Source organism: Didymosphaeria variabile (genome assembly GCF_027946475.1).
Source record: "Didymosphaeria variabile strain IMI 356815 chromosome Unknown scaffold_7, whole genome shotgun sequence".
NCBI classification, from domain to species: domain Eukaryota; kingdom Fungi; phylum Ascomycota; class Dothideomycetes; order Pleosporales; family Didymosphaeriaceae; genus Didymosphaeria; species Didymosphaeria variabile.
This window is the reverse complement of record NW_026611626.1, coordinates 1,637,136-1,661,169: the sequence shown is the minus strand read 5'-3', so window position 1 is coordinate 1,661,169 and position 24,034 is coordinate 1,637,136. Positions and strand designations below refer to the sequence as shown.

The 24,034-nt window shown below is 53.0% G+C and overlaps 8 protein-coding genes and 1 non-coding gene across 9 annotated transcripts; 3 read left to right on the top strand and 6 right to left on the bottom strand.

Annotated features, from left to right (window-relative positions):
* Nucleotides 1-738: 738 nt before the first annotated feature.
* N0V89_009670 lies at nt 739-832 on the bottom strand. Its single transcript has one exon. It is a non-coding gene; the product is annotated as a tRNA-Leu (tRNA).
* A 2,276-nt stretch (nt 833-3,108) lies between these two features.
* N0V89_009669 (uncharacterized protein) lies at nt 3,109-3,949 on the bottom strand (the record flags this gene model as incomplete). Its single annotated transcript, XM_056218420.1, has 4 exons — nt 3,109-3,395; nt 3,448-3,730; nt 3,783-3,875; nt 3,923-3,949. 4 exons carry the CDS (start codon nt 3,947-3,949, stop codon nt 3,109-3,111), a joined length of 690 nt encoding a protein of 229 aa, XP_056067685.1.
* Nucleotides 3,950-4,154: 205 nt separating this feature from the next.
* OCT1 (Mitochondrial intermediate peptidase) lies at nt 4,155-6,540 on the top strand (the record flags this gene model as incomplete). The annotated part of the gene is made up of 2 exons (XM_056218419.1): nt 4,155-4,189; nt 4,230-6,540. The coding sequence occupies 2 exons, from the start codon at nt 4,155-4,157 to the stop codon at nt 6,538-6,540; spliced, it is 2,346 nt and encodes a 781-aa protein (XP_056067684.1).
* A 2,188-nt stretch (nt 6,541-8,728) lies between these two features.
* Nucleotides 8,729-10,486, top strand: N0V89_009667 (uncharacterized protein; the record flags this gene model as incomplete). The annotated part of the gene is made up of 1 exon (XM_056218418.1): nt 8,729-10,486. The coding sequence occupies one exon, from the start codon at nt 8,729-8,731 to the stop codon at nt 10,484-10,486; it is 1,758 nt and encodes a 585-aa protein (XP_056067683.1).
* Nucleotides 10,487-10,672: 186 nt separating this feature from the next.
* TFC4 (transcription factor TFIIIC subunit tfc4) lies at nt 10,673-14,344 on the bottom strand (the record flags this gene model as incomplete). Its single annotated transcript, XM_056218417.1, has 1 exon — nt 10,673-14,344. The coding sequence occupies one exon, from the start codon at nt 14,342-14,344 to the stop codon at nt 10,673-10,675; it is 3,672 nt and encodes a 1,223-aa protein (XP_056067682.1).
* A 725-nt stretch (nt 14,345-15,069) lies between these two features.
* On the bottom strand, nt 15,070-15,699 carry N0V89_009665 (uncharacterized protein; the record flags this gene model as incomplete). Its single annotated transcript, XM_056218416.1, has 2 exons — nt 15,070-15,397; nt 15,452-15,699. 2 exons carry the CDS (start codon nt 15,697-15,699, stop codon nt 15,070-15,072), a joined length of 576 nt encoding a protein of 191 aa, XP_056067681.1.
* Nucleotides 15,700-16,003: 304 nt separating this feature from the next.
* N0V89_009664 (uncharacterized protein) lies at nt 16,004-16,415 on the top strand (the record flags this gene model as incomplete). Its single annotated transcript, XM_056218415.1, has 2 exons — nt 16,004-16,243; nt 16,296-16,415. 2 exons carry the CDS (start codon nt 16,004-16,006, stop codon nt 16,413-16,415), a joined length of 360 nt encoding a protein of 119 aa, XP_056067680.1.
* Nucleotides 16,416-17,900: 1,485 nt separating this feature from the next.
* On the bottom strand, nt 17,901-18,842 carry N0V89_009663 (uncharacterized protein; the record flags this gene model as incomplete). Its single annotated transcript, XM_056218414.1, has 2 exons — nt 17,901-18,343; nt 18,389-18,842. The coding sequence occupies 2 exons, from the start codon at nt 18,840-18,842 to the stop codon at nt 17,901-17,903; spliced, it is 897 nt and encodes a 298-aa protein (XP_056067679.1).
* A 3,657-nt stretch (nt 18,843-22,499) lies between these two features.
* SLM5 (asparaginyl-tRNA synthetase) lies at nt 22,500-23,757 on the bottom strand (the record flags this gene model as incomplete). Its single annotated transcript, XM_056218413.1, has 2 exons — nt 22,500-23,586; nt 23,750-23,757. 2 exons carry the CDS (start codon nt 23,755-23,757, stop codon nt 22,500-22,502), a joined length of 1,095 nt encoding a protein of 364 aa, XP_056067678.1.
* Between the last annotated feature and the right edge of the window lie 277 nt (nt 23,758-24,034).

Below are 24,034 nucleotides of genomic sequence, written 5' to 3'. Positions count from 1 at the left end.
CAAGAGTTTGCATGTGAGATATCCAATGTGACCTTGCCAAGCCTGCTTATGTAACATTGAAGCGTCAATGGCCCTGGAGCCGCGTCACTTGTACCTTTCGTGCATTTCGCACCTTCACCATCAAACGACATTGGAAATGGCGCCTAAAGTGCAGGTGTGATCTCTACGAGCAAGATTGCTGCCAGGTGCCACATTCCTCCATACCAATTCCACTGCGGATGCAGGCTCTTGCGTAAACGTGAAAGTCGGCCATACCGTATTCAATCTTTGGAGACGCATTATGGCTCTACTCAACCTGATTAAGACCTGACGCATTGATGCTTTTTCAGCAAGCTTATGGGCAACTTTCAAGATTATGTGAGAGGCAGAGTGCCGTTAGAAATTTATTATGACTTATCCGTGTGCGTTGCACGTTCTTGAATGCAGTCGAGTATAAGGTGATCGGCCACATTGTCTGCTGATTAAATCGGAAGAGTTAGAAGGCATGATTCTCCGAAGTAGATGGGTAATTCTGCATACGCAGTGACAGGCAAGTACGTACCTCAATACCGCGTTGACTGATTGACATATTGCATGGGTGGTACAAGCCCCATGAATATATCGCGTCTTACTCCGTCCATCGCCTACACACGTAGCGTTCACAATAACATAATTCTAAGGGGCGCAAAAAAGACCTCGAGATGGAAGAGACCGACAGCAGGGAGCACTTCGAACTCGTTATCATCAGCAAAAAGATGTTGCTATCTGTGCGGTTCGAACGCACGCGGGTTTCCCCAGTAGAGATTTGAGCAATCTTAAATCTACCGCCTTAGACCACTGCTAGAATGTTAGTGATTGTGGCAAATAAGAAGACAGCAGTGGACTTGCCTCGGCCAAGATAGCTGCTGACAAACCAGCAGACCAAACGATCGTTGCTTTTTGCAGATCAATATCGCTTTTTTGAAATTATACCATATATATAGATTGCAAAAAGAACTCTACGTGCGGAATTCGAGCGATCTCTGTTGCAAATGGAACCAGGTGGGGTAAGCGGGGCTGCTGACTTATGTGGCATAGCGTGGTAAAGCGTCGACGTGTCAAAGAGCTACAGTGAGGTCGCCACGCACCAAAGCTTAGTAGTCTGGACGGGGACAAGAGAATGTCAGTGCCATCAAAAAAGGGTCAAGCAACTTTGCAGATGCTCGGATGAGCTGTCGTAATGTCGCAACGGGACCAATGAATTTTTGCAGGCGAAGCTAACAAACCCAAATCTTCATGGCCCATACAGGTCCCCGACTGCAAGTGTGTGCCACAACCACATCCCTGGCTCCGTTATGTCAAAGGTTCCAATCCACTTAGAAGAAAAATTGTCCAAATGAGCCACGATAGTCATCACGGCCCTCTTACAAACCCCTGTCGATACATGTATCATTGTCCGAGTATCTTCTATCTAACAACGATTTTGATATCTCCAGAGGAACTCGAACATGGCCACTAAGTTACCGGACCTCAAAGTTGCTCCTAGAGACTCGCTGTGCTTGTTATACTTGTTTGACGCTTACCTTGCTTGGTGGTGCGAAACTACAACGTCAAGGAACACATTAATTACCTCCTCCTCATGATGATAGCCAGTGAAGTATACGGGCATCACGTTAGGGCTGGCCTGATTCGGGTGGTCGTCTGAACCGCAGCGCGTCCGCCGCCAGACCCGAAGAAACCCTCGACGATAGCCATCCCCACCTGTTTCGTATGGTCCGTAAAGGTCTCCCGGGTCGCCATCCCACCAAGTACTCTACCACGACATGGACCCGGTGTGCCCTCGTACACGATGTCGATTGCTTCGACGTTAAACCTGGCGGGTGATGTACAGTCATCTTACGCGCGCCGTCGCGAGGAAATCCATGGCGTTGACCGGCTACTCATGGGCTTCGAAAGTCTGCAGCTTCTCGTCAAGCATATAGAGGCGACAGAGCGCTTTCTATTCCAAGGAACAATATATCTGTGTTCCTGTCCTTCTCTTGTTAAAGCTGAAGGCCATGAAGGCCAGGAGTCTTGCTGGTGTAGATGACGTTGGCGTAATGTCCAGATCTCTCTGGGTCGCCATTGTCGAACTTGGCGCTCAGCATGTCTTTGCTGAGCCTCGATCGAATTGTCAGCACACAAGAGAGACTACCATATCTTGACTTACGAGGATCTTGATATATCTTGTCTCGAAGGCTGGGCTTCTTGTGAATATAAGCGGGTTCATTGAAGGCGAGAGCTTACGCTAACGCATGCGATCTGCCAATGGAGACTTCATCCACTGTTGCTACCAGCTGATCGGTCGCCATGGCACGCGCACCGTGCAGCTGCCACGGGAGGTTGGAAGTGGTTGTGAAAGGCGTCTTGCGAGTGCTGGGGTATTGCGCCTGGGAAGATGGTCCGCACAATATCGTAGCGAGTGCTTTAAGGGTGTTTTGTAGCTCTGTCATGAAGCATGTGCCGTATTGTGTCGCAATCATCGAGCGAGAGATGAAGGGACGCATCGCTGACTGCTGCGGTGGACGAGTGAAGGTGCAGTTGCTTATGTGCGGCGAAGGTAGGAGCGGTCCGACGGCAGATGTACACCATGATCCGCTATTTAGCGCTATATGCATCTCAAGTGCAAGGCGCTTCGCTATTAAGGGAACAAAGTGTGCGACATTCGAAAAGACAACTTGTCTGTTCGCTTCCCCAGTGATGACATTCAAAGATACAAAGAAGCCTTGATATTGCAGAAAAGGGTTGCCAATCAGAAACAAATTTCACACTTAAAACGGAGCAAATTTAAACTGACTATCTTCCTTTTTCGCCTCTGGCATGTCATCGATTGATATCGACTAATGTGTGCGCTGATCTAGCTGGCAACAGACGCAAAATTGATGATACCAAGTCATGCAAGCAACCTATTCAACCAGATATGGCCGCTACACGAACGTGGCGCATCTTCAAATTCAGGTATGTTGGAATTGGGCCTCGAGGAGATTGCATAACAAAGGGAATTCACGGTGTTTCATTGCAGATCCAGGCTATCCTCGCATCTATGGTACTGATACAGTCGGTTACAAGGTCCAACAGGCTTTTGAGACTTACTCTACTACCTGACGAGCTTTACCTCCCCTTCTTGACCCAATCCTCCATGTTCGACCGTGTCTCGGCAACCTTGTCCTGGATCATGCCGACGGACATGGCTGAATGTGCCTTTCCGGTCTCCCAAAAGCGAGCAAGGCGCTCTTTAGTCCGCAAGTGGGCGTCGGCCAATACCGGATACCTCTCCTCATACTTCCATGCCAGGTCGCCTACGTTCTTCATTGTGATGGGCAGCACGGCGTATGCAGCACCGATGCCAATGGCGGCCGGTACGGTAGCTCGCAGGAGGATATTGCGATTACGTGTCACTATGCTTCCGGCCATGCTTGCGACCAAGACGTATAATACACCCGGGAATACTCTCTCGCCAGACTCCTTCGGTGGCGCCAGGGGAGCGAATGGTGGAGGTAAACGAGTGCTCCAGACGGAGGGTTTCGGTCAAAGCATTGTTGACACCGTCCTCGGCGCGGGCGGACTGTTGGTAGAGAGCGAGACGCGCCTTCCCTATTTGTACGGCGAGGCGGTCGGTAGGTGTAGGGCGGTAGGGAGCGTCTGAGGCTGGTGTAGAGGGTGCCGCAGGCTGCGTGGGAGCGGGCGCGGTCGTGTCCAGCGGCACATCATCGTAGATGGGTTTCCGGTTCAGCTGGAGGTGTGAGACAGACAATCAAAAAGCTCCGTGGAATGCAAGCGCGTACCGCAGCATCTGTGAGGGAGTCGTGGGTGGGCTGGTTAGCCAGCGTGATAGGCGCGGCGGAGCCCGCAACGGCGGCGCAGACGGGAGCAAAGCGCTGTCGAGGGTCAGCTTGCAGGCAGAAAGGGAGAGCAAATAGCTTACCTGCCGGAGCAGCGGTCTAAAGGCCATTGTGAGTGCGGGGCAGGCGCAATGGATGGCGCTGGGGATGCTGCGTGGGTGGTGTTGAGGTCTGGGAGAAAGCAAGCCAAACTGCGCCGGACCCCTGCAAGGTTTCGATGGTATCCGATCCTGCGCCTGCCGAGGACACCCATGTGAAGGCATTGCAGCATCCACCTTTGCTCCCTTCAGCGCGCTCCCTCCCCATCTATTCGGCATGCTGAAGCGGCTTGCGCGACCATCAGCGGCGCCGTGGGTGTGCCAGCGCTGTCTGCAGCAATCGCAGAGACAGCGCAGATGGAACTCCCAACTTCGTCGCCGCCGCCGCCGCCGCCGCACGCGACTCTGCACCGCTGCCAGCCTCGAACCTATACGGACTCCCGACCGCGCGAGCCAAAGAAGACGATGATGCTCTGCGCAAGATATTCGACAATCCAGGATTCTGGGACGACTTTCAACGCGCTTCTAAGAAGAACCCGCCAACCGGTATCGTGGGAAACCGCTATCTCTCGAGCCCCGAGGGCTTCGTCGACTTCGTCACCATCACGCTCCAAAGATGCAACGCTGTAGTAGACAAGGTGGCAAGCGCGAGCTGCGTCGAAGAATACAAAGGCATGGTGAAGGAGCTAGACAGACTGAGTGACCTTCTCTGCAGGGTCATCGATCTTGCCGATTTTGTGAGGGGAACGCATCCAAACAGGCAGATACAGATCGCAGCGCACAAGGCCTATGCCATCATGTTCCAGTACATGAACCAGCTCAATACCACCACGGTACTGAACGACCAGATCAAAAAGGCAGCCGCAACGCCCGAGGTCTGGGACAGTTGGTCTGAGCAAGAGCGTGTCGTTGCCAACATATTAATCGAGGATTTTGCAAGAAGTGCTATAAACCTTCCAGAGGGCATGCGACAGCGCTTCGTAGACCTCAGTGGCGAGATTGCACATGTGGGTACCGAGTTCACCGAGAGAATGGGTCCGGAAACAAGCCATTTGCGGTTTGACAGCAAGAGGATGAAAGGTCTGGAGCCGAACATGGCACGCGCGCTCACAAAGTGGGGAGAGACCAAGATTGGGACCATGAACCACGAGGCTCAGATGGCCCTACGATATGTGGAAGACGCCGAAATTCGAAGAGAAATCTACATGGCCGTTCGAACGGCAAACAAGCCGAGTATCTCGAGATTAGAGGGCTTGTTGAAGAGTAGAGCAGAGCTGGCCAAATTGTCCGGCTACGAAACCTTTGCGCACATGACTTTGGAAAACAAAATGGCCAAGTCTCCTGAAGCTGTCAATCAATTCCTAAACGCTTTGATGGCGGACAACAAGCACAAGGTGAACGAAGAGCTGGATGAGCTACTAGAGCTCAAACGAGCAGACGCGCACTTAGACAATGCCCCGGACAGAATCAATGCCTGGGACAGATATTACTACACATCTAAGCTGCTCTCGAGCATGGATACCAAGATCCGGACGCCGGATTTCTTGTCAGCCTATTTTTCCGTCGGGACGGTCATGCAAGGCCTGTCGAGGTTGTTTGATCGCTTGTACGGCATCCGGCTTGTCCCTCGCGAGACACAACCCGGCGAAGTTTGGGAAGACGGAGTGCGGCGACTGGATGTTGTCTCTGACACGGACGGTCACATTGCTGTGCTGTACTGCGACCTCTTTTCCCGCGACGGCAAAACTCCAAATCCAGCCCACTTCACATTGCGCTGCTCACGAGAGATTCTCCCTTCGGAGGTTGAAGAAATGAGCCAGCTGACTCATTCATTCTCTTCGCCAGTGGAAGCTGCCACAGACGGCATGGCCGTCGCATACAACAAGGGGACTAATTCGTACTTCCAGCTACCTACCATAGCGTTGATATGCGATTTCTCCCGCCAACAGAACCGTCCAACCCTCCTCAACTTCAACGATGTGCGCACCCTCTTCCACGAGATGGGTCATGCACTCCACTCCTTCCTCGGACGCACCTCCCTCCAAAACGTCTCAGGCACGCGATGCGCCACTGACTTCGCCGAACTACCCTCCGTCCTAATGGAGCACTTCGCTTCCTGCCCCAGCGTCCTCGGTCTGTTCGCGCGCCATTGGGAAACAGACGCTCCCCTCCCCATGGCCGCTCTCGAAAAGCGTCTAGCTATCGATATCAAGACACAGCCCGCAGAAACAGAGGCCCAGATTCTCCTCGCTATGCTCGATCAAGCATACCATTCCCAGACTCCGCTATCCCCCAACTTCGACTCTTCAAAGGTCTATCACGACATCTACAATGCGAACGCCTCCATTCCCGAGCCCGCTGGCACCGCATGGCAAGGCTTTTTCGGGCATCTTTTCGGATACGGTGCAACGTACTACAGCTACCTTTTCGACCGTGCCATCGCGGGTAAGATATGGAGCGATGTATTTCAAAAGCCAGGAAAGCAAGGCAGCGTAGAGAGATCCAACGGTGAGAAGTACAAGAACGAGGTATTGAAGTGGGGCGGTGGAAGAGACGGGTGGAAATGTATCGCGGGTGTCTTGGGGGACGCAAGGCTCGCTGAGGGTGGAGAAGAGGCTATGAAGGAGGTGGGAAAATGGGGCGTGAGGGACCCGGGAGCTTAAGCGCAGTTAGGTACACCAGGCGAATGTACTCAACGTACTTAAGGGCCGCTACTGTATAATCAATGTGATAAGGTCACACAGCTTCCAATCAACGACAGCGGCTCTATTTGTGACACTCCGAGAATAACAGGGCCAACTCACTACAAGCCAGAGTCGCCAGCTCAGTATCCCTGGATTATAGAGAAGCTGAATGTGATCTTAAATATCGAGACAAATGAGCGCAACTTCTTCTCCCAAGACCTGACACTCTGAAGCCGAGCCAGCTCTTTCTCGTTGTCGCATGTCACTCACCTACAGTAACCTAGATAGTGGGTAAGCTTGAAGGGACATCAGATCGACTGCCCGAACACATGGATAGTCTGTCCGCCTAAAGCAAGTCTCGAGGAGCGCTTACTTCTCGGCCAAGTCGCTTGCTAGCCAGGAAAAGGGCGCGACAACAAGTAGATTGGATGAGGTTCTCACCACCTCGTATGTTACGGTATCAGGAATGATGGAGTTGGTCAGGACATCGCCTACGGCCGAAGAGACCCAAAGCATATTAACAGCTTCCACGATGATGACACAGAGTCGGGCATTGACTCAATACTATGTGTTATTAAGTAGAAGTTGGCTGATTTCGCAATCCAAGATTGAGTGACCAGTAGAAGGTGTTGACGAAGAAATCGTTGACAAGTTCTAGAGGCCTCCTGAAACGTCTCCCACGCCAACCAGCAGCGCACTAACAGCAGACCGATACGAGCATTTACTAATAACAAGCAGCTTCGAACGGACAAGATCTATTGAGTTATACCAGAACATCTTCATTTTGGTAGCAGAAGACGCGTAGACTGACCGGTATCTAATTGATGCCAAGCATATGTCGAGTAATAATTATCTATTTGACAGGACGACTAGTGCGGTATCTCTAATGCCGATTGTGTGAGGCGAAGCGAGGCCGTGTAGAATAGTATCAAGGGTAGGTCTTCTATGTTGGTAGTGCACGGCTACATTACTCGTAGGCACACACCGCCCGTGTGCAGACCCACAACGTGTACAAAAAACATACAACAGCGGGTATTCGCTGCTGGTCACCCACGCAACTACTAATCCGCCGGTACACTGCTTATATATGGCTGAGCGGACGGGAAGCCTAGTTTTCAGTGTCCTATGGTCGTATGTGAGATGTAATTTCGATTATCCTTCTATATGACTCTAACATCATCGAAGCTGAACTTTCCGTGCGAGTACGAACAGATAAACCGTGACCACTAGGTTCGCCAGTCACTTCATTCGTCCCTTAACGTCTGTCCGAGGCTGGTATGCTAGATGGACTCAATGGTCAGAAGTGCCGATTTGATTTCTTCTGGATGCGAACGCAACGCTGTCGCTATCAACTCGCTCTCGTTGGGTTCCTGGCAGAGAACTGGTGTGGGCTCTAATGCTAAACAACAGACATGTGCACATCAAGTTGGGTCTTTCGACACTTCTCGATCCTGTCGACTGTGTCGTACGAAAGTCTCATAGCAAGCAACTCTTCGTCATTACACATCCTATGTGCCTCCACCAGTGGTCGTGTACACGCACAGTGGGCGTCATGTCGCACACACGACCGGAAGTCCGCATCACATCTGTCCGTGGACCGAGTTGGCGTCACTATCGCCCCAGGACAACGTGTCCGCTACACGCTCACTGGATAGCAGGGTGGGTGGAGCCGAAGCGCGGCGTAGGTATACGGGCGGACCAAAGAAAAGAAAGGAACCCGGCAGGTAGGAACGGGTTGGCCGGTTGCACCACCTGTGCTAGCCTCGCCCATTGCGGTGAATGCCTGTGCTGCGCATCAAACGAACTGTACGCGTAAACTATAGTACGCATGGTGGGCGTTTGACTCAACTATGGTTAAATTTGCGATGGCTCAATATGGAGTACGAAGCAAGCTGCGTGGGGTATGTGTGCGGTTTCATCTTTCGGGGATCTCTGCCAATCATCTTCTATGGCATTCCGTGCTACTCGAAATACCAATTGGGTCCAACATCGTTCTCGTGCCTATGCAGGGAGCTTCGTCGCGCGTAAGCTGCGCCGGCGGAGGCGGAAGCTATATTCCGCACTACCTACCCTCCTCGTCGCCAACCCAGAACACGAGGCTTCCACGCCGACCCTCAAAACTTTCCCTTAATCCATTACTGTTCAGAACTATTGCCAGTAACCGGACATGTCACCCAGCGCTGAGCAGCGCGGCGGCAACAAGCAAGACCACGCTCATGCAGAACAAATTGAGATAGCCATTCCTTCCCGAGGCGACCTTGTCTATGACAATATCGAGGAAAAGCCTGAGCTCCATTTCCGAACCTGGATAGCAGTTGCGGCAATGTTCCTACTCAACTTTGTCCAGGTTTTCGCCTTGCAAGGTCCTCCATCTGTCCTCTCTCACATCGGCCGCTCCATTGATGCTACGAAGTCGCAGACCTGGATACCGAATTCCCTATCTTTGGTTCAAGCTGTGCTCGGACCAATGATCTCCTCTGCATCAGATGTCTTTCAAGCCCGGAAAATATTGCTGGTCTCATCTTGCTGCATATCGTTCATCGGCAGCGCTACTGCGCCTAGTTGTCGAAGCATTGGCAGACTCGTTACTGCGCAAGCATTAATTGGAGTCGGCTTCGCAAGTGTGCCGTTAACGTACTGTGTCCCTTCTGAGATATTGCCACGGCGGTGGAGACCTGTTGTGCAAGGAGCCATGAATGTCGCTTCTTCTCTCGCGGCAGTCTGTGCGCCATTGTCAATTGGTGCGTTGACGCGGGCTGATCCCGAACACGGATGGCGAAAGTTCTACTGGATTCAGATGGCGCTTTGGGGAGCGACAGCAATCGGCATACTGCTCGCGTACAGGCCCCCGCAACGACACACTTCCTTGGATGGTCTGAGCCTACCTGCGAAAATACTGAGTCTGGACTTAACCGGCTTTGCATTGTTCACCATTGGCCTGACGCTACTCTTGATCGGCATCAGCTTGGGAGGTGGTCTCTATCCATGGGATAGCAGTCGCGTCGTCGGAACCCTGATCGCTGGCGTGGTGCTTTGCATTGCGTTCGGGATATACGAATGGAAAGGCACTCGCACGGGGATCTTGCATCATGATCTCTTCCAAGGGGACAATGGGCGAGGGCGCACCTTCTCGCTTTGCGTCGTTCTCATCATGATTGAGGGCATACTCCTCTTCTCATATATCATCTTCTACCCGGTCATGACAGACAGTCTTTTCGAGCAAGATGCGTTCTTACTTGTTCTCCGAGGTGAACCTTTCTGGATAGGTTGCGCCGTGTCCACCATGGCCTATGGTTGGATTTCCACGAGGTTGAGATCGATCCGCACGCCCATGTTCGTTGGCTACCTCTTATGGACTGGTGCTATCATCGGGTTGGCGACCGTACAGCCTGGACAGGGAGTGAATGCCACTGTTCTATGTGGGCTTGCTGGCTTTGGCTGTGGTGCTCCACTGTGCCTGATAATTGCAGGCGTTCAGCTATCCGCGCCTCACTCATTGATTGCTACGGCAACATCCGTCACAACCTCAGGTCGCGCCGTAGCTGCTACAGTCTTCACGGCAGTATATAGTGCTGCGTACACGGACCGGACGACACGGCTTGTCCCGCAGTACATTTCGGCGGCAGCACTAGCGGCAGGCCTACCTGCCAGCTCAGTCTCAGCTCTAGTGACTGCGCTCTCAGCGAACAACGAAACAGCGCTCGGCGACGTCGCTGATATCTCCGAACAGATTGCGGCAGCTAGCTCAGCGGCACAGAAGCATGCCCTCGCCGACTCTATCAGGGTCGTGTACATGATTGCAGCACCGTTTGGAGCGCTGGCCTGCATCATTTGCTTCTTCATGGGCGATCTGACCAAGACTATGAACTACCGGGTGGACGCTCCTGTCGAGGAGCTTAAAGCAATACATACGGTAGAGGGATAGCGGCCCAAGCAACGATTTCGCTACCGCCGATATGCTTTGGTAAACACAGGCCACTTTATGCTGGAAACGAGGAGGGATGCGGTGCCTAAAGACCAGGTTGGGACGCATCTAAGGATCGAACATCAACAAAGCAATCGGAGGCTAGGTCCTGTTTCATCCTTGCGCACTGAAGTTCCCTGATATCGTTTACTCAATGACCAGATGTGACATCGTTACCTCGAGAGCCCCTTCAAAGTCCCCACTCAACATGTAAATAGTTTGGAGTGCATAAGCAGCCTCAGCCACAAAATCCTCCACAGTCCGGTCTTCAGGGAGACCGCTCAGGGTTATGCAGCGCTGATAGTAAGGTATGGCCTGAGCAACAAGGCCTAAACCATGATACACCCTGCCAACATTGAATTCAGCCTCTTGTTGATGGACACCGACCTTCTCCATGGTTCTCAAGTCGTAATAACGCGTAATGAATGCTATGCCTTGTTGAATCTGGTACTGTCGGTTCTCTGAAAGGCGCTTCAGTGCGTGCTGGAAGTAAGCGACACCGATCGACAAGTTCAAGACCGGATCTTTGGGCGTGATGGCGAACGCCCGGAAGAAGTAGTTCAGAGCTGCCGTATACGAGCCAGTACACATCAAAAGGTGTCCAAACAGCGCAAATAGGGCAGGATCATGCTTTTTGACTTGGCCAATAAGCCCGGAATTTAGTGTTTGTTGCATCCATTGCGTACGGTCACCGCCTGCGAAATTGTACCACTTACGATTCTCCGGATCAAGCAGGGCATAGTCGATTGTCTTGATCCACCTCATAACGACTTTGGTTGCGGCTCCGGTAGCGTAGCCATCGCTAACGGAGCATAGGCGATTCGCGGCGCTGTACAAGCGGAAGATCTCAGTGCCAAAAGGATACGTCTTGAGAAGGTACCGAATGCTAGCAGAAACTTGCACGGAGTCATCGACAGCCAATGCGCAGGACAGACGACAAAGTTCAATGCTGCAAGTGTATTTCTGGGATTTGTAGAATACGTTAGACTGCAAGGCCACGTCCAGAACATTGAAGCAACGTTCTTCCGACCCTTCGCGAGCAAGAAGAAGAGCGTAGCGACAAAAGACCTCGGCCCATTGGTCGAAGTGGACACCGAAGAAGTCTTCCGGAGTTGTGTCGGGTCGTTCTTTCAACTCTACATCCGCTTCACCATCTTCCACTCGGTTTGCCCCTACAGCCAGAATCATCAGAGCAGATTCCTTCCAGATGTCTCCGGAACCCAAGCGCCTGAAGTAGCCTCGGAATGCCTGTCGGCGGTCAGAGTAGAAAATATCAAATGTCGAAAATTCCTCGATGAGCTCTCTGGCTATGGATAGATATTCGGTGGAGGCAGACCGGACTCCGCCATCCGCATTGTCGCACAATTTTTCCAACCGAGAGAAGCTAGCAGTGATCTCACGATGCTTGAGCCTAGCAGCCGCAAGCTCGTCTGCATAGTGGTCTGCAAGATCTTTTAGCTTCTTGCGGAAGATGTTGTGATCGATGGCAGTCAGGGGAACTTCTGTACCCTCCAAGGTTTTGGGCTCATCTACCGGCATGAAAGTCTGAGGCTTCTTCTCCAGAGGCCGCTCCTTCGTGCGAAACAAGCCTTTCTTCGGTCTATCCTTCAATGGTCCAAGTGAAGGACGCTCGGTAGTGTTCTCCTCCTGATCGGTTTCTCCATCGTTACGTGTCGCCGCTTTGAGCTTCTTCATGTATTTCTTGACACGCGCTTTTCTAACCCCATGTTTGCCTCGGGCTTGCTTTCGCGCCTTGAAGAAATGCCTCCGGAGTTCGTCGTAATGATGAAATCCATTGGCCCTTAAGAGCAAGGAAGCACGATTCTGGAAGACAACTTCTGCACGACGCATAGCTTCGGCCATCATGCCTTGATCTTCGAAGAACTTCGCCAAGGTTGCCCAGTCCTTCAAATTCGTCTCCTTCCAATCATGCAATTTTGGTAGAATGATCTCAGCTTTTCCTGTGTCCCCCACTTCTCGGTAGCACGTATACATCCCAATGTAGCTTTCCAGAGTCTGTGGTAGTAAGCTATGCCTGTAAAGAGGTTCGTAGAACCGCAAAGCCTCCTTGTAATGATCGGTCTCAAAGAGAGCTCTCGCCACTGTGTCGAACAGGTTTGTATCCTCCCACAGCAGGGTTTCCTCACTGCTATCGTCTTCCGGATAAAGCAGATTGAGGTGCCGCATGGCTTCGTCGAAATTTGGTGGAACTGTGCGCAGTCGGAATAGGCCCATCTTGATGATTATCTCCAAAGGCAATCCCTTTCCATAGTTGCCTCGGCGCTTCTTCGTCTGTCGTGCAAACTCAACTACAGCTATGCGTCGTGGCACGTCTTCAAAGTCGAATTCACGGTCATCGTCTAGGTCATCCCAGTAAGTTTCAGCGGCCCTCTTCTGGATCCATCGAGAGAGGGTCTTGAGGCGGAATAGAGCGTAGTTGTAGTCCCCTGCCTTGTCTAAAAGATCAAGGTAAACATATAGGAAGCCGAAGTCCAATCCACTGTTCGAAGGATCGTTGAGTGCAACGAAATGGTTGACTGTAGACTCAAAGGATTCAATGACGCTGGAGAGATGAAGACTCGTTTGTCTGTCATTCGCTGTTCCCATTTGCGCCATTGTAGACAGAACGCGCGTATCGTGCGGCCGTATTTTTAGCATCTTGCGGCAGAGTATGACACATGAAGAATGTCGCTGACGCCGGACTTCAAGTTCTAATTTCTTATAGCGAGCATCCCAGTCATCGCTATCAAGATTGATGATAGACGTCAGACACAAGACGGAAAGTTTGTCTTTCATATTCCTGTCCATTCTGGGATAGTCAACGGGATCGATCTTCTCGATTCGCTCGAGCAATAGATACCAGAGATGTTTATCGCGTTTTGTCGGTGCACCACCCATCAGAGTCCCTATAGAGTCCTCCTCATTACCCATAGCGGCGTATATCTCCGACAACAGACTGTAAGCGGAGAATATTTCCGGATTCAGCTTTATAGCTTCTTTGGCATGGCTCATTGCGGTCTCGTAATCTTCCTTCATGTAGGCTTCGTTCGCCAGTCGTTGCAAATCCTTGAATTCGGGTCCAGGATCTGCTACAGGGCGTGGTCCGATCTTGCCTTTAGGCCTGCCCTTGGTCCCGGGTTTTCGACCCCGCTGTGCCATAGGTCTTGACCCGCTTCGCGGATCTAAAGGAGGTCTACCACGCCGGCCTCCTCTCGTTCCCTTGCCCTTGGATTTCACGCGTTTGGGAACGGTCTCTTCCTCTGAGAGGTCAGCATCCACAATCATGAAATCCTCAGGATTCTCCTCAAGCTCATCGTCGGACAAAGAGAAGTCTTTATCTTCCTCTCGATCATGAGTTAGCGCAGCTTCGGCCGTGATTCGCTCATCTTCGCTGTCATCCTCCTCGGTAGAAGTATCGTAGTCATAGTCGTAATGCCTGTTGTCGTACGTATCAGGAGCGGCAACATGGTCATTTTCATGGCCTGGAGCTGGAATGAAACCTTCATATTCCACCGGTTCGGTGAATAGAGGAGCGATTAGTGTTTCCTGGTACGAAGAGTCCGAGAAAGTCGCACGAGCCTGCTCGAACTCTGCGTTCGAGATGGGGATCCTCGGTACGCCATTATAGGCGTGTTGTGGAGGGAACAGATGATGCGCAGCGCTGGGTACGTGTGGCTGTCTGGGGTCTTGGACGGGGTATCCTATTGTTCGTGGCGCTGGTTCAGAGAAGGTGCCAGCAACAGGCACGAATGGCCCGGATCTCGGACCGTTTCGGTTGCGTGCCGGCCACTGCCCATACGGCCCGCCCCTCGAATTCATGTCGGCGTATTATCCACTTCGTCGCAGTAGCCGAAAAGTACTTTGTGATCTGTTGCTCGTGGTTGCATTGTAGATTTTTCTTGCTATGGTGTAAAGGTGAGGGACGAGCTTGGCGCTTTCCCCACTCACGTTCTACAAGTCGGGTGAAGCTCGCGCACGTGATGTTTAAACGGCCTCTAAATGTCATGCTCCATATTCCTGCAGGTCCACCAGGATATATAGTGATGGCCCAAGCAAATTATATACAAAAAATCGTATCAGCTACCTCGGTAGTGAAAGTTCACAATTATGGATGTGTAAACGTCTACCAAGAGTCTCGGGCCCCCATCATGTCCCATGTTCAGTCCAACGCAAAGCTCTACGCTTTCCCCCCACGTTGCAAAGGTATTTATAACCCTAGCAACGCATTCTTTTTGGTACAATTACAACGAGATAATGTGTATTACAGTCAATATTTCTTATTGCAGATCGGCGGCCATGGAAACCCCTTATGATGATACTGTTGAATCAAGGGTATTTCCGAAAACACCGTGAACGTAGTACGGTCGAGTACATAGGAAAGCCGTTACGTTGTAGTCAAAGGTCCCTGTAATCGTACATATGGTCGAACAAACAGTCCTCCCATGCCTCGATTCTCCGAGCTCTATCCCAAAAGAAAACGCCGCTGCCATGCAAGTACAGAGTATGGACGCCAAATCAAACGTTGTCGTCACCACCACCCATGCCTACCATTTCATAATCTCCCCGCCATCTCTCCCCCTGCCCCTACCCCTTCCTCTGCTCTCGCCAAGGTTCTCCTCGACAGCGCTGGCGTCTTGCCTCGCGGCAGTCTTAGGGCCGAAGTTGATGGGTCGTAACTCTCGCCACTGGCAGGCCCATACCCCCAAGGACGTCATGAGGGTAGCGCTACATGCCTGGAGCGCCCACCAGAAGAGGTTGGTCGGGATGGCATGAGAATAGAGCGAGGTGACGATGAGGTGGATGAAGTGTATTGTAAGCGCGAAATCGAGGACGAGCTTGGAGCGCGCGATGAGGAGAAAGATGAAGACGACGCTGGGAACGTGTCAACATGAAGAATAGACCAAGGTCACAACGATGGAAGCCTACCAGGTAAGGCTATTGAGCACCCAGACGAGACCGAGGGTCCAGCCAACAGTAGTATCGCCGCGGAGGCTCTGCCAGCTAAACAGAAGGTCTGTACTAACCTCCTTGCCGGCGACTAGGGCGGTGAAGACGATTAGAACGGCGGCGCAGGCATAGTAGGCGAGTTGGAGGAGAACAATCTGGGAGGCGATGCGGGTAGGAGAGAGATCTGCTAGCGCGCCGGGGCGAGGCGGACGACGACGACGTGGCATGAGCCCAAGCAGAGGACACTATCGTATGGTGGGCATATGTGCAGAATGCTGCGATGTGTGTATACGGGGTGTCTGACTGCGCGCATGTTGGCCGTGCCTGAGCGCAACGGCGGATTTCTTGGCGTACGGTACCTAGCTCCGAGCTCCGAGCTCTTTTCTACAACTGATCTCTACTGAGCTCGCGCGAAGCAATCCAGTCCAGGTACATCCTCGATCGTAAGTGCAGCTTTACCAAGCCACAGGCTCAACATCGCGCGCGGACATGTTTTGCTGACTCCATCACTCAGTAACTATCCGTATTACAATGGGTTGGTTCTCATCATCCTCGGACGACTCAGGTCCAAAGAAGACCGCCGACGGCGCATTTGTGGCCCCGACAAAGACGACGCGGCAGAAGTGCTATGAATCGCGCGACGCCTTCTTTGAGTGCCTCGACCGAAACAATATTCTAGACAGCGTAAACACCAAGAAGGGTAGAGACGCGGCAGCGAAAGCTTGCGGACCGGCCGACCAAGCTTTCGAAAAGAACTGCGCACATAGTTGGGTATTTCATTTGTATCGTATTGGGGGATTCGGGCGGCTAATTGCGCTGACAGGTCGAATATTTCAAGAAGCAGCGAGTCGTCAATTACCAAAAAGAGCAAACCATAAAGAAGATCGAAGCCGAAGGCGGCGAAATCATTGCACCTCAGTTACCCGTGGGAAATAACAGGTAGATCGAGTGGATCATGGTGTAGACGAGGGACCTTGGACATACTGTACAATATGTGTACCACCACATCAGCATCGCTGTCTCTGGCTAGAGTGCAGTTGTAATAGTAACGCCGCTTCACGACCACTGCATACATTCGCCACGTGCCGTTGAAATTCCATACTATATCCGTGAGTTGGTCGAGTGAGGCGATTGTGCAACACAGTGGCCGACACCGAACATTGGAGTGGTCTTGGCAGGCTCTCATGCCAACTTGAAGGATGGGGGCGTACATCACTCATATTTGAGGTATTCTACCCTGGGTTACTCAAGCTATAACACGTCTGTCATGGCTGAATCAGAAATTTTGCTCTCACCTGCGTCAGGTAGGATCTGGCGTGGCACGTAGAAGTTCGATTTTAAATGTCGGCCACCGTGCATGCAAAGGTGTACCCACTAACCACTCCAATTGATAGGACTATTCGTAACACCTTGTGAATCGGCTCAGACAGCATGTTGCTGCCGCGTTACGTCGAAGACGGGCAGCATCAGGCTCAATAACTACGCAAAACTTGACGACATGGATCTACGCAAGAACGCGAAAATTGTCTACCTCGTATCAACATATTCCTGTGACACGAGTCTTGACATGCTTCCGACTTGACCACGTTATTGGCTATGTAGATATTGGGCGACCGTCGGAGGTGTATTTGGGTGCTGTAACAGTCCAACGCCACCATGCGTCGTGCTTACAAGAGATCAATTGTCACGCAGTACGCGACCTACAACGTAGGCATTAGGGGTGTTCTGACCGCTGCGTAACTGAACATCTTTGCGCATCCCAGAGCTTTCCAAGACCCGGATCTAGCAGGAGTTGCATAATGTCGTCACCAGCTTAGGTCCACAACCCACGGGGGGGCCCGTTTGCTCATAGATTGACTTTGTATTGCTGTCGTGGTGTTACAGCTATCGACCACATGACAGGAGCGAATCGGGGAGCAGCGGGAGATTGACTGAAGAGGTCTCTATACCGGGTATGTCCTTGCACCGGCCACAATCAACCCTCGATGTTCCATCTAGACAACGGCATGCTCCAACACTGGCCGCCGTCATGCCACGTAACACAGCCAACGCCTATTGCAGGCAACAGATTCCTCCGGTTAGTCGGCATTTGGTGCACAATTGCGAAACGAAACACGTCCCCTACAATGCCAGTCCGCTCGAGTTGCTTTTTCACCACTACACTTCGGTCCGTGTCCAGATGCAAGCGGCTAGGCTAAAGCAAACATGGGCTGGAAGTGGATGACCAGGTAAGCGTGGCGCTAAGCGAAGTGCCAATTCCAAAGGGGTGGTGTGAATTGCTGGCGATTGGCTGGCATCTTGAGATTCCCGCAGCCCACATGCACCCACGCCATCCCAGATAACCGAGATTTTAGTCCGATTTCGCCGCCTGCCCTCTCTGACATCATGCTTCAGACGGCCAGTTCGCATTCGGGTTTCAGGACGCTGCCTAGCCCCAGCCATATCGTGTTGGAAAGATGGTCGAAGGATCCAGTTCTTCCCTGAAGATGTCGACGTCTGAGACTCCAGTCTTGGCCGGCGGCCCCACCATGTTGCTGTCAATGGCAAACACGACGTCTGTGAAGACGCCCCGGAATTCTTCCTCTTCATACAGGAGTATCCTCCACATCTTCGCAACTTCTCGTGCGGGATTTCGGAAGATGGGCCCAAGGCCGAAAGCTCCTATGACCAGGTTTTTGTGGTCGCAATACGCTGCAATTCGTAGAACTGTTCTCATCTTCTCCTTCATCAGCTCTTTCTCCTGTTCGAACGAGTAGCTGCTGCCTGCTTCGTTGAGCCTTGGTCCTCGCACGGGAGCGACTGAGATGACTGGTAGCTTTTCGATCTCTTGGAAAGTAGCATAGTCCATGTCCGGGCCCCCTCGAAAGACAACTTTGTGTGTCAGTTACGACCGGTCAAGAAGCAGCCGATACTTACAAACTTCTGGGCAATATATACCCCCTCTTTGCGGTATTGGATAGTGGTTCTCGTCTCTTCCCAGCTGCGCGTTCCACGGCATCGTCAGCGCATGCACGAGATTGCTTCTCCTTGCAAAGCATTCTTCGGGTGCTGTCAGGCCAGATTCCCAATCTCCTCCGGCACGCCTCTCGTTGGCCATGTTGACAACCGGTATGCGTTTGCAATGCTTGTACACGGGGTCGCGAATGGCATTCTGGTACCAGCCCATTGCGTGAGTGATGGGGTCACCTTCTAACACAGCAACCCGTGTCCTGTTACGCGACCTCTTGTCCGCACCGACTCTTATAGCAGATGAATCCGGGTACGCGTACGAAGTCTTGGGGTCCTTGACGTAGTGCTTCCAGATGTACGGTAGCCATATCCGCTTTGCTTCAGCTGCTATCTCAGATGGTTTTGGCTTGGATGGTGGCATGATGGCATTGTGATGGGGATTGTACAGAAGGCCAAACAGGCGAGGCAGGAGATGATGAGGACAAATTGGCAACGAGTAGTGAATGTTGTTGCAAAGTCAGGCAGACATGTAAGTGGAGAAGATGAGCGGCGAGCAGGCCAGTATATGATTTGTTGCCCAGGTGCGCTGCTATGCACGTGTGATGGCAGTTGGACTACTCATTAGAGCTTGATGGAGCCGTCACTAGCAGGGCTGGTCTCGCCGCACAGCACAAAAGCAGAAGCTGCTTGTCAGTGATTCAGATCCGACGGTTGCCCTACAGGGCTACGACGCTCAAACGCAAGGTGCCACCACGTCTATTCACCAAGCCGCACACCGCACACAAAGACTTGACTCGTGGGCACAACAAGCAACCAAGGGTACGTACAGGGCGCGGGAACGGCAGCGGGAGTGGAACGAGGACCATTTGTGGCTCGGGGATCCCATCCTGCAGCCAAATAGAGGGTGTTGGGACCTGCGGCGCGGCAAGTTTCTAGAGGCGTGGGCGCACGAGGCGGGCGTCGAGATCGATCTCCTGGGTTTGCGGGCGCCGATCTGCGGTGCATCTTGGTCCAGATCGCACGCGACTTGGGGAGCCCCGATCGCCAACAGCCTGCAGCAGCTGCAGGAGATGGCGTTGCATCCATCGAGCCGGTTCAGGGAAACACTGCGGACTGACGCACGGCACAGCAAGCGAGGCTCAAGAACGACGGACGCCCCATTCACGGAAAGCTCCCTTCCGTTTGCTCGACGGCCCATACCGCCGCTTCCCGCATCCACTCGCACAGGAACCTGCGGGAAAAAGTAGACACTGTATTGTGGCCATGCACGAAGCAGCGTTGGCGTCTGACGTCTGATTTACCCATCGGACGAGCGCACTGGGCACTAGACTGGATCCTCTACATCTACCGGCTTTGGTAGACAGCCACCGCTTCTGGTGCAGGTCAACCCGCCCTGATGCGAAACGCGCGTGGCTGTGGCTTCGACCATCGACAAGGACGCCCACAGCAGGACACCCGTCACGCTCGCTAGCGCATGTCGGTGACAGTCATCACATCACAGATGCATCGCACATGTTCGGCTCCCGACTGCCAAGCCTAAGCTTTGTCTTCGCGCTGTCATGGTCGCATTCAGCGAGACGCATTCCCTCTTGTTATCGATTAAGTACCTCGTCCGGTCCATGACGGACCTCACAATTCTATGATACACACAAGAAGGCATGCCGTACTCCGCGCAAAGGAGCAAATATCTTCCACGACGCCGCCGCAGGGTCCTCTCTATCGCGGGTGCCTTTGCCCATGTACAATTACTCAAGATTTCAGCACCGTCATTCACCGGTATGTAGTTGTTTGGCGGCTTCTAGGCCGTCGACCCTCGTTCGCTGCGCGCAATGAAAAATGCTTTTGCCATCTCGTAGGCAGACCTGCCTTCCTGTTAGCTATCAACAACTTCAGATGACCCGCTGGCACAACATACCAACAGATTGCCGTGCTGGGCATCGTGGTGATGATTCTTGGTTTCAATCCTCGAAAGTACCCCTTCCATCCGTCTCGCTGATGTATTATCCTTGCCGCATTCATAAGCCCCGAAACGTTCCTAAGCTCCGAGTCTGTCGCATTACCCCTAGTTTGAAGTAGCGTCTTGATCACATCCAACGGCGTCGTAAACCCTGCAGCGAGACCTCCCGCTAGACCTCCGGCAAAGCAATGCGTATAAGGGTCATAGCGACCTGTGGGGTTCATGACTTTGGAAATTGACTCGTATGACATGAACTGTAACGCCGTGAAAGGTACCGTCATGCATAGCGTAGTAGGGTAGGAGACGTAGAATGCGCTGAGGCCCTCGTGGCGGAAAACTTCGCGAGCGCAATGCGGGACGGATTTGTAAACCGAGCCGTGCAGCTGCATGCGCTGCTTGATGACTGCGAAAGTGAGCGCGTGTTTGACGTGGCCAAGGGGGTTATTTACCATCGAAAGGATTCATCAAGGCATCGCTGGTAATTGTGGCTGCTGCTCCGCTTGCCGCTAGTTCTGGTCAGCAAGCTATTCGGCTGCGTCCATTCGACGCGACGCACCTGCTGCAAAAGGGTGATGCGCCTCGCTGCCTCCTTCATTGCCGCCCAAAGCATGTTTGGTCGCCTCGTAGGACGCAAAGTAAACGGCGTGCGCTGGACCTGAGGATTCGTCAGTTTCGCCTCACTATGCCATACCGCCGTCGAGACCGACCTGCGCCTACGATGACACTGGAGAGACCCCTCCATAGCGTTCTAAATCCTTCTACCCGCGATATTGTGACCATGGCGTTTGAGATGCCAGTGTACATGGCTGTGGGCGAGGGGTTGACAACCTGCATCCGCGTCTGCGAATTGTTAGCGCACTGCTCGAGGAGCATCGTGACAGGCATTAGAGCCGGCGCACCTTCAGCAAGTCAATTGGATACATGACCGAGTGTTCCTGTCGCGCAGTTAGCGCTCGCTCTGTGGCGTTCCAGCGCGGCAGCATACGGCAATTCCCGCGAACGCGCCCGCGAGCATGTTTGCGGAGAGCGAGAAGTTCGGCGGTAGCGATTCATAGCTGGAGGTGTGGTCAGTGAAGGTCGCGACGGCGCTGTTGGGAGCTGTACTCGTGCTCGGCTTCTTCCACAGCTGTGTGTCCTCCATGGGTGGCCATTAAATGACCGCTGGCTAGCGGCGCAGATTCCAGGTTTGCGAATTTAATGGAGACGAGCTAGAATGGGTGTGTCGCTGCTTCCTTGTGGCGATGTGATTGCAGGAGAGTGTGGGTGGATGAGCGGCAGAGGCGTTGCAGTGATGTGGTTGTAGGTTTAAGTTCTGGATAGCTGAAGGGCAAAACGACTCGCCGAGAGAAACGAAGCGTAGCGCGAAACTCGGAGCGGCGGGCCCGGCAAAACGTGCATTGTACCTCTTATATGACCTAACGATTCAACGTCTACAAGCGACTGTTGCGCGCTTCTCGACCGCCCCGTTGCCTACTATCTACAGTTCCTACAGCCGCCCTGTTGCTGCTACTCCCCCTTCGCCTCCCCGTCACCAACTGGCAAGAGTGACCGCAAGGAGTAGTCGGATTCGGCGGGGAAGCTTGGGTCATCTCCGGAGCGAGTCGCAACGAGTCGCAGCCGGGCCAAGCCTGCAAAATCTGATAAGATGATCTCCGCGGTGGCTCCGCTCTTATATGCGGCCGAGTTTGCTACGTGATAGTAGTCGTTGTATACAGCTCCATGGGTCGGGACCACTGTACTTTTCCTAGCTCGCAATGTCCAAGGACAGCAGGCGTGATGGGTCTTCTATTTCCATTCCGCCACCAGATGCTGAGATTGCATGTGCCCGTACCCAGTTCCTGGGTGCCCTTCCGCCGGAAAGCCTGCCCTTCATACGGGATCCAGTGATATCATTATGCACTGTGGTCCTTCGGGGCACAACGTACAAAGACGGGCACTAGGCCTCGATGTGCAATTGAGCGAGACGGGGCTGACCTGTGTCGCTCCTATTCTACGTGTTACATATATCGTACACCCGCGCAGGCGAGAAGTCTATACATTTGTTGCCGAACTTCTGGAAATCTTGTTGTTACATGCGAAGCATCATCCGACGTTCTTCGCTGCGCTCCATATTCGTCTCCCCTAACAATCGCACCGCTTGTGCCATCGAGGAAAGCTGACGACGTCTCTGATATTAGTGACCCCTGATAAGTAGCACAATAGACGGTCGAAGCCCAGTCCAAAGCCGCCATGAGGCACACTGCCGTATTTTCTCAGATCCAGGTACCATTGTAGAGAACCATCGGAAGATGCTGATCCCTGTGTGGAAGCATCACGCAAGCCGTGGGCTTCCATCGATTCGATAAGCTGGGGCAGGCGATGTTCACGCATCGAGCCCCCTACAAGCTCGCAGATATCGGGGACGAGAAGATCGAAGCAGGCAACAGTGGGGGATTGGCCAGGGCCTGCGGTCGTCTTGGAAGAAGGTGCCATGTAGAACGGCTTGATTTCGCGCGGATAGTCTGTGACGAAAACGGGGCCTCCGCCTCCCAGGCGTTCAGCAAGGAATCGCTCATGCTCCGTTTGAAGCCCATCTTCGTGCCCAGGTGCAAACTCAAATTGCGCCTCCTCGTTAGCAACAGCTAATCGTAAATGCTCCAACGCTTTTCGATATGTGATACGTGGCCAAGGTCCCGCGATCAGCCCTCGCCACCGTTGTGCAAGCACTGTGCTGGACACGGCATTGCCATCTTCCTTGTCGTCTCGGGCCCGAGCCTCGAGAAGTTCGGCGCCAACTGAAGAGGCTTGCAGTTCGGTTGCGAGGGTACGCAGCAGGCCTTCCACTACATCCATGACGTCCGTTAAATTCTCCACAAAGGCGACTTCGGCTTCCAGCATGTAGAACTCGCTCAAGTGGCGAGCCGTGTCGCTCTTCTCCGCCCGGAACGTGGGAGACAACGTCCATACCTTGCCGGCTGACTGGGCGAGTGCCTCGAGATGGAGTTGGCTAGATACGGTGAGGTACTTGGGGGAGCCAAAGAAGAGCTCTTGGCGCTCTTTAGATTGCTCTGCGGTCCTCTCTGCAGGGTTGGACGACACTTCTGGTGCTATGGTGAAGACCTCGCCGGCGCCTTCACAGTCGGAAGACGTGATGATGGGTGGATGCGCTTGGATGAATCCGTGGTTCACGAAGTAGTTGGTCGCTTGGGCCGTGACCAGAGACCTCAGCCTGAGAAGCAGTGCGTTGAAGGGCAGCCGGGCACGCAGATGGGGCAACGTGCGAAGAAATTCGGGTGTTTGATATTTCTTTTGTAAAGGTGACGTCTAGATTGACCAAGGAATGCATCGTCAGCTGAAAAATGATGACATTTCGCTGCCCCTGGTGTACGTACAGCAGCATCATTGGTGCCCAAGACGCGCACACGATCGGCTTGGAGCTCGAAGGACTGCTCTGCGCCTGGTGACGGCGTCCAGCGACCAGTCACTGCTACAGCAATTCCCGTGGACAGGCTGCATACCAGGTTAGCATGGGCGACATGATGTGTGATATTGATGGAGGCACTAACCCGTCGGCCTGCTCGGGTGTTAGGACGGCTTGCACCGTCCTCAGAGAAGAACCATCGCCTATGGCAGCAAAAGCCACACGCTTCTGTTTCCGCACGCTGCGCACGAAGCCA